Here is a 7,029-nt window from a genome sequence, read left to right on the forward strand (position 1 = left end):
GGGGGGGCATTAGAGTGCAAGCTCCTCTGTACAGAGACTGATGTGACTGTGGGGGAGGGGACATTAGAGTGTAAGCTCCTCTGTACAGAGACTGATGTGACTGGGGGGGGGGGCATTAGAGTGTAAGCTCCTCTGTACAGAGATTGATTTGACTGTGGGGGGAAGGGACATTAGAGTGTAAGCTCCTCTGTACAGAGACTGATGTGACTGGGGGGGGGGACATTAGAGTGTAAGCTCCTCTGTACAGAGATTGATTTGACTGTGGGGGGGGGGGACATTAGAGTGTAAGCTCCTCTGGTACAGAGACTGATGTGACTGGGGGGGGGGGGGGACATCAGAGTGTAAGCTCCTCTAGTACAGAGACTGATGTGGGTGGCTCAGTGATCTCTGTACAGCGCTGCGGTATATGTCGGCACTATATGAATGTATGATAATAAGTGTGTGACTGTGGGGGGGGGGGGGCATTAGAGTGTAAGCTCCTCTGGTACAGAGTTTAGCTCAATGTTCTCTATAAAGCGCTTCGGAATAAAATTGAAGATTTACAAATATGATACAAAAACTCTTTTGATCTTCTATTCCACAAAGGTGGGCGGGCTCTCGCGTCTTTTTTTTCAATCTCTGTGCCGGAGTGTGCCAGTTCAGCTATTTTTCGGTGCATTTGATTTATTCCGACAAAAGCCAACCATTGCACAAGCCCTGATGGAAGCCGTCAATGTGTTTCCTGCCTCTTAAAGCTTGAAGCAGCACAAAGAACCTTCACATTGCTTCCTGAAATTGCAACAGGTCCCTTGCTCATCGGCCATTGGGAGTGGGTGACGGGAACAAATCCTTAACGCTCGCATAAAGTCGCTTCCTCTATCTTGCCTTGAGGATCCAAAGCTCTGATCGAACGCTATTCAAAGGAATTGAATTTTTTTTTTTTGTAACGGGTCAAGGAGGACTTCAAGGCCCTGCCATGGCTGATGTAGACCTGGACAGCCTTGCCAACGTGACCGCTGGTGTCTCTGCCGTCTCCACCTATAACTATGACGAAGACGAGGTCTTACTTTGCACCAAAACCGAAAGCAATAATTTTGGAGAGGTCGTCGTCCCCATCTTTTTCTACGTGATCTTCACCATCAGCTTGTTGGGGAATGGCCTGATCTTGTTCCTACTCTTGAAATTTGAGAACATCAAGACGGTGACCAACTTATTCATCCTCAACTTGGTGATCTCGGACTTGCTGTTTACGGTTTCGCTCCCGTTTTGGGGTTATTACCAAACCCACGGCTGGATCTTCGGAGAGGGTCTGTGCAAGGTGGCCTCGTCCACCTTTTACATCGGGTTTTACAGCAGCATCCTGTTCCTGACCATGATGACGGTTGACCGATACATGGCCGTTGTCCACGCCATTTCTGCCGCCAGGACCAGAAAGCTCACGTATGTCTACTTGGCAAGCGCCATTATCTGGGCGGTAAGCTTCTTGTCGACCATTCCCAAATTATTCTTGTACGGAACGAGGAATGATGCGTTATATGGGATTCTCTGTGTGGAGACTGGTTACAACAAGGAAACCATCCAGTGGTGGAAGAAGTTTGGGTACGGTCAACAGCTTCTCATATTTTTCTTGATCCCGTTGGTCATCATCCTCTACTGCTACACGTTGATCGTCGTCAAGCTGTACAGCACCAAAATGAACAACAAGGACAAAGCTGTCAAGCTGATCCTTCTCATCGTGTTGGCCTTCTTCATCTGCTGGACCCCATTCAACGTCGTCCTCTTCATCAAAGCTCAGAACCTATACCAAGAATCTGAGGGCGACGACTGCAGCAATACCATTGACTATGTCTACTTTCTCTGCCGAAACATCGCCTATTTCCACTGCTGCGTCAACCCCTTCTTCTACACTTTTGTTGGCACCAAGTTCCGGCACCATTTGGCCTCGCTGTTTGGCGACTGGATTAGGCACGGACTGAGGTACAGGCACCCAAGCCTGAGCAGTAGGACCAGCGAATATTCCCCGCAGACCATCTATGAATAACTTAGACTTTATGAAGGACAATGGTAGTTGGCAACTGCATTAACTTTTTAGCTTAAGGATACATAACCTTTTTTTTAAATCTTCCATTTTTTTTTGTTTAGCTTAGTGAAGTTTGCTAATAGTCTGCTAAAAACCTTATAAATGTCTGCTAAAAGCTTACTAGAGCCTGCATTTCTCTTTATCTCTTGGTAAGTCCCATCAGACTTTAAAGGCCCTGTACACACGAGCAGACATGTCCGATGAAAACGGTCCGCGGACCGTTTTCATCGGACATGACTGCTGGGAGCATTTGGTCTGATGTGTGTACACAGCATCAGACCAAATTCCCCGCGGACAGAAAACGCGGTGATGTGGCGGCTACGATGACGCGGCGACGTGCGCGACCCAGGAAGTTCAATGCTTCCACGCATGCGTCGAATCACTTCGACGCATGCGGGGGATTTCGGTCCGATGGTTAAGTGTACTAACCATCGGACATGTCCGACGGACAGGTTTCCACCGGACAAGTTTCTTAGCATGCTAAGAAACTTTTGTCCGCTGGAAACCTGTCCGCTAGGCCGGAAAAATGTCCGCTAGGCCCTACACACGGTCGGACATGCCCGCGGAAACTGGTCCGCGGACCAGTTTCAGCGGACATGTTCGGTCGTGTGTATGAGGCCTAACTGAAGGCTGCATTGAGGGCTTCGGCTGCTTTGAGGGCTTCGGCTGTTTTGAGGGCTTCAGGCTACTTTGAGGGCTTTGGGCTGTTTTGAGGGCTTCGGCTACTTTGAGGGCTTTGGGCTGTTTTGAGGGCTTCGGGCTGCTTTGAGGGCTTTGGGCTGTTTTGAGGGCTTTGGGCTACTTTGAGGGCTTCGGGCTGCTTTGAGGGCTTCGGCTACTTTGAGGGCTTTGGGCTGTTTTGAGGGCTTCGGGCTGCTTTGAGGGCTTTGGGCTGTTTTGAGGGCTTTGGCTACTTTGAGGGCTTTGGGCTGTTTTGAGGGCTTCGGGCTGCTTTGAGGGCTTTGGGCTGTTTTGAGGGCTTTGGGCTACTTTGAGGGCTTCGGGCTGCTTTGAGGGCTTCGGCTACTTTGAGGGCTTTGGGCTGTTTTGAGGGCTTCGGGCTGCTTTGAGGGCTTTGGGCTGTTTTGAGGGCTTTGGGCTGTTTTGAGGGCTTTGGGCTGCTTTGAGGGCTTTGGGCTGCTTTGAGGGCTTTGGGCTGTTTTGAGGGCTTCGGGATACTTTGAGGGCTTCGGGCAGCTTTGAGGGCTTTTCAAACTGCTTTGAAGGCTTCAGGCTTCTTTTGAAAGCTTTGGGATGCTTTGAGGGCTTCGGGCTGCTTTGAGGGCTTCATGCTGCTTTCAGGGCTTCATATGTACGGCCGGGTGGGTGCTCTCTCCTTCTAAGTGGACATTCAGGAACGTCCCTCAGAAGGAGGGGGATCGCGCGTGTGCCCGCACAGCAGCGCGATCCCGATGCGCTCGTGTCACCCGGACATGGCGCATCTCAGATCGGCAGGAGGGCTCTGTGATTGGCCCTCCTGATCACATGACGGCCGTGTCCATTCACAGCCGTCATGTGATGTAAACAGAGAGCCGTTTGCTAGGCGAGCGGCTCTCCTCTCCTCACACATTAGTTGTCGATGAGGAGAGGAGAGCGGATCTCTGCAGCCGGCCAGTGATCAGCGTGTATGAGCTGTTTTTTTACATCTTTTTACACACTGATCACCAGCCTAGCAACACATAATGTAAAACACACACGTGTCCACACACGTGTCCAGGGGCGGACTGACCATTGAGTCACTCAGGCACTGCCCGAGGGCCCCATGCCACTAGGGGGCCCCATCAGGGTTGCCAGGCTCAGTAAAACCAGGGACAGTATGTAAAAATGTGTTTTTTTTAGATCTGTCCCTGATATGTCCGAAACCGACATGCTTTTGATGTGAAAATCACGAGATTTTAGCTGCCCCGCCTCTGCACTGCCTTCTGGCGTGGTGGCAATCTGTAAGCCCAGCGGCCCCATAATCTTCTATTGCCCGGGGGCCCCATGAGTTGTCAGTCCGCCCCTGCACGTGTCCCCACACAGTAAAAACACCTGTCCACCACATATGTCCCAGTAAAATAATATGTCCCAATGATCATCTGCACACATATGTCCGTGATCACCTGCGCACATCTGTACATGATCATTTGCGCACGTCTGTCCGTGATCACACAAACCAATTATTATACACTTAACAGGATTTTTTTTTTTTCAAAAAAAGATATGCACAATCCTATTGAGTTAGCTATTTTCACTTAAGAATTTTTGGTTGCGCGCTTGTTTATAATGTATAGGGATTTTTTTTTTTACCAAAGACATGTCGCAGAATACATTTTGGCTTAAATTTATGACAAAATTCGATTTTATTGGATTTCTTTTAAAATAAAATAAAGAAAATATATTTTTTTTTCAAATATCTGCTCTTTTTTCGCGTATATCGCAAAAAAAAAAGAAAACTTGAGAGTCGTGAATAAATACCACCAAAAAAAAGCTCTGTTTGTGTGAACAGAATGCTAAAAATGTAATTTTGGTACAGAGTTGCGTGACCGCGCAATTCTCATTGAAAATGCGAGAGCGCTGAAAGTTGAAAATTGGCCTGGGAAGGAAGGGGGTGAAAGTGCCCGATATTGATGTGGTTAAAGAAACAGGGGTGGCCTGCAGTAGACATGTGCAATTTGTTTCGATTTGAATTCGGTTTTTTAACAAATTTTGAGAAATTTGTTAATTCTGAATTTTCGTAATTCCGAATTTTTGAATTTCCGAATTTTCGTATTTCCAAATTTTTCAATTTCCGAAATTCAGAATTTTTGAATTTCGGAATTTTCGTATTTCCGAATTTTTGAATTTCCGAATTTTCATATTTCCGAAAAAAGCAAAAAAAAACGAATGAAACCAAAACGAAAAAAACAAATTTTTCGGCAGTGCACATGTCTAGCCTGCAGTGTTAATTTCGTCGACTAAAATATGACTAAAACTAAAACAATTGAGATGACTAAAATGGGACTAAAACTAAAATACCATTTTAGTCAAAAGACTAAGACTAAAACTAAATTGAAATTTGATGTCAAAATTACCACTGCTCTGTAGTGCATGTTCATACCTCAATAACTTAAATAATAATATATTAGATTTTTCACTCCAGCAGTATATAATGGGGTGGATTCGGAGAGCAATTACGCCGGCGTATCCATAGATACGCAGCGTAATTGCTAAGTAGCGCCGGCGTATCTACTTTCTGTATTCAGAAAGCTAGATACACCGACTGTAGCCTAAGATACGACTAGCATAAGTCTCTTACGCCGTCGTATCTTAGGGTGCATTCTGACGCTGTCCGCTAGGTGGCGCTCCCGTAGTTGTCAGCGTAGAGTATGCAAATTGCATACTTACGCCGATTCACAAACGTACGTGCGGCCGGCGGTCGTTTTTTACGTTGTTTGCGTACGTCGTTTTCGCCGTAAGGCTGCTCCTGCTATTAGGAGGCGCAGCCAATGTTAAAGCGGGAGTTCACCCATTTGTAAAAAAAAAAATTTTCTCCCCTTAGCTTCCTGCTCGTTCGGTCTAGGGGAATCGGCTATTTGTATTAAAATATGAGCAGTACTTACCCGTTTTCGAGCTGCATCTTCTTCCGTCGCTTCCGGGTATGGGTCTTCGGGAGCGGGCGTTCCTTCTTGATTGACAGCCTTCCGAGAGGCTTCCGACGGTCGCATCCATCGCGTCACTCGTAGCCGAAAGAAGCCGAACGTCGGTGCGGCTCTATACTGCGCCTGCGCACCGACGTTCGGCTTCTTTCGGAAAATCGTGACGCGATGGATGCGACCGTCGGAAGCCTCTCGGAAGCCTGTCAATCAAGAAGGAACGCCCATTCCCGCAGCCCATACCCGGAAGCGACGGAGAGGATGCATCTCGTAAACGGGTAAGTACTGCACATATTTTAAAACAACTAGCCGATTCCCCTAGTAAAAACGAGCAGGAATCTAAGGGGAAAAAGTGCCCTCTAAGGGTGAACCCCCGCTTTAAGTATGGACGTCGTTCCCGTGTCGCGATTTCAAAATCTTACGTCGTTTGCGTAAGTCGTCTGTGAATGGCGCTGGACGCCATTTACGTTTACGTCGAAACCAATGATGTCCTTGCGACGTCATTTACCGCAATGCACGTCGGGAAATTTTAGGGACGGCGCATGCGCAGTACGTTCAGCGCGGGAACGCGCCTAATTTAAATGATCCACGCCCCCTACGGGATCATTTGAATTACGCGCGCTTACGCCGGCCCCTTTTACGCTACACCGCCGTAAGTGCTTTGTGAATCAAGCACTTGCCCGTAAAACTTGCGGCCGCGTAACGTAAATGTCATACGTTACGCCGCCTCAGTTTTGCGCGCCCCTACCTGAATCCACCCCAATGAGTTTGGAAATTTGTAGAGAAACGCTTAAACACCCATTCAATTTTAGTCGACTAACATAAGTTTAGTAGACTAAAATGTACTGGAGATTTTAGTCGACTAAAACTATTGCAAAAGACTAAAATTGGACTAAAACTAAAATGCCAAAAACGAAATCGAAATTTTCAGTGCAAAATCTGGTGCAGCTGAAACCAATCAGCTTCCAGGTTTTAGGCTGGGTTCACACTACTACACTACTTTCATCCTACTTTGCTCTGTGTTCAATGTTTCAAGTCGGTCCGACTTTGAAAATGCTCCCTGTACTACTTTTGGTCCTACATTGATCCTACTTCAGGCCCATTGAATATCATTGAAGTCGGACCAAAGTAGTATCCTGTTCATGAAAGTAGGATGGATGTAGGACCAATGTAGGATAAATGTAGGACCAATGTAGCAGAGCAAAGTAGGATGAAAGTAGTGTAGTAGTGTGAACCCAGCCTTATGGTCAAAGCTTAATCGAACAAGCTGAAAGTCAGAAGCTGATTGGCTCCCACGCACAGCTGCACCAGATTCTGCACTCTCCAGTTTTAGTAAATCAAACTCAGCGCTTTTAG

The 7,029-nt window shown here is 47.2% G+C and overlaps 1 protein-coding gene across 1 annotated transcript; it reads left to right on the plus strand.

Annotated features, from left to right (window-relative positions):
* Positions 1-645: 645 nt before the first annotated feature.
* On the plus strand, positions 646-2,179 carry LOC120921181 (C-C chemokine receptor type 3-like). The gene is made up of 2 exons (XM_040333895.1): positions 646-907; positions 947-2,179. The coding sequence occupies exon 2, from the start codon at positions 956-958 to the stop codon at positions 2,018-2,020; it is 1,065 nt and encodes a 354-aa protein (XP_040189829.1). The 5' UTR covers positions 646-907; positions 947-955; the 3' UTR covers positions 2,021-2,179.
* The last annotated feature ends 4,850 nt before the right edge of the window (positions 2,180-7,029 follow it).

The sequence above is a fragment of the Rana temporaria genome, chromosome 13 (genome assembly GCF_905171775.1).
Source record: "Rana temporaria chromosome 13, aRanTem1.1, whole genome shotgun sequence".
In the NCBI taxonomy this organism is placed as follows: domain Eukaryota; kingdom Metazoa; phylum Chordata; class Amphibia; order Anura; family Ranidae; genus Rana; species Rana temporaria.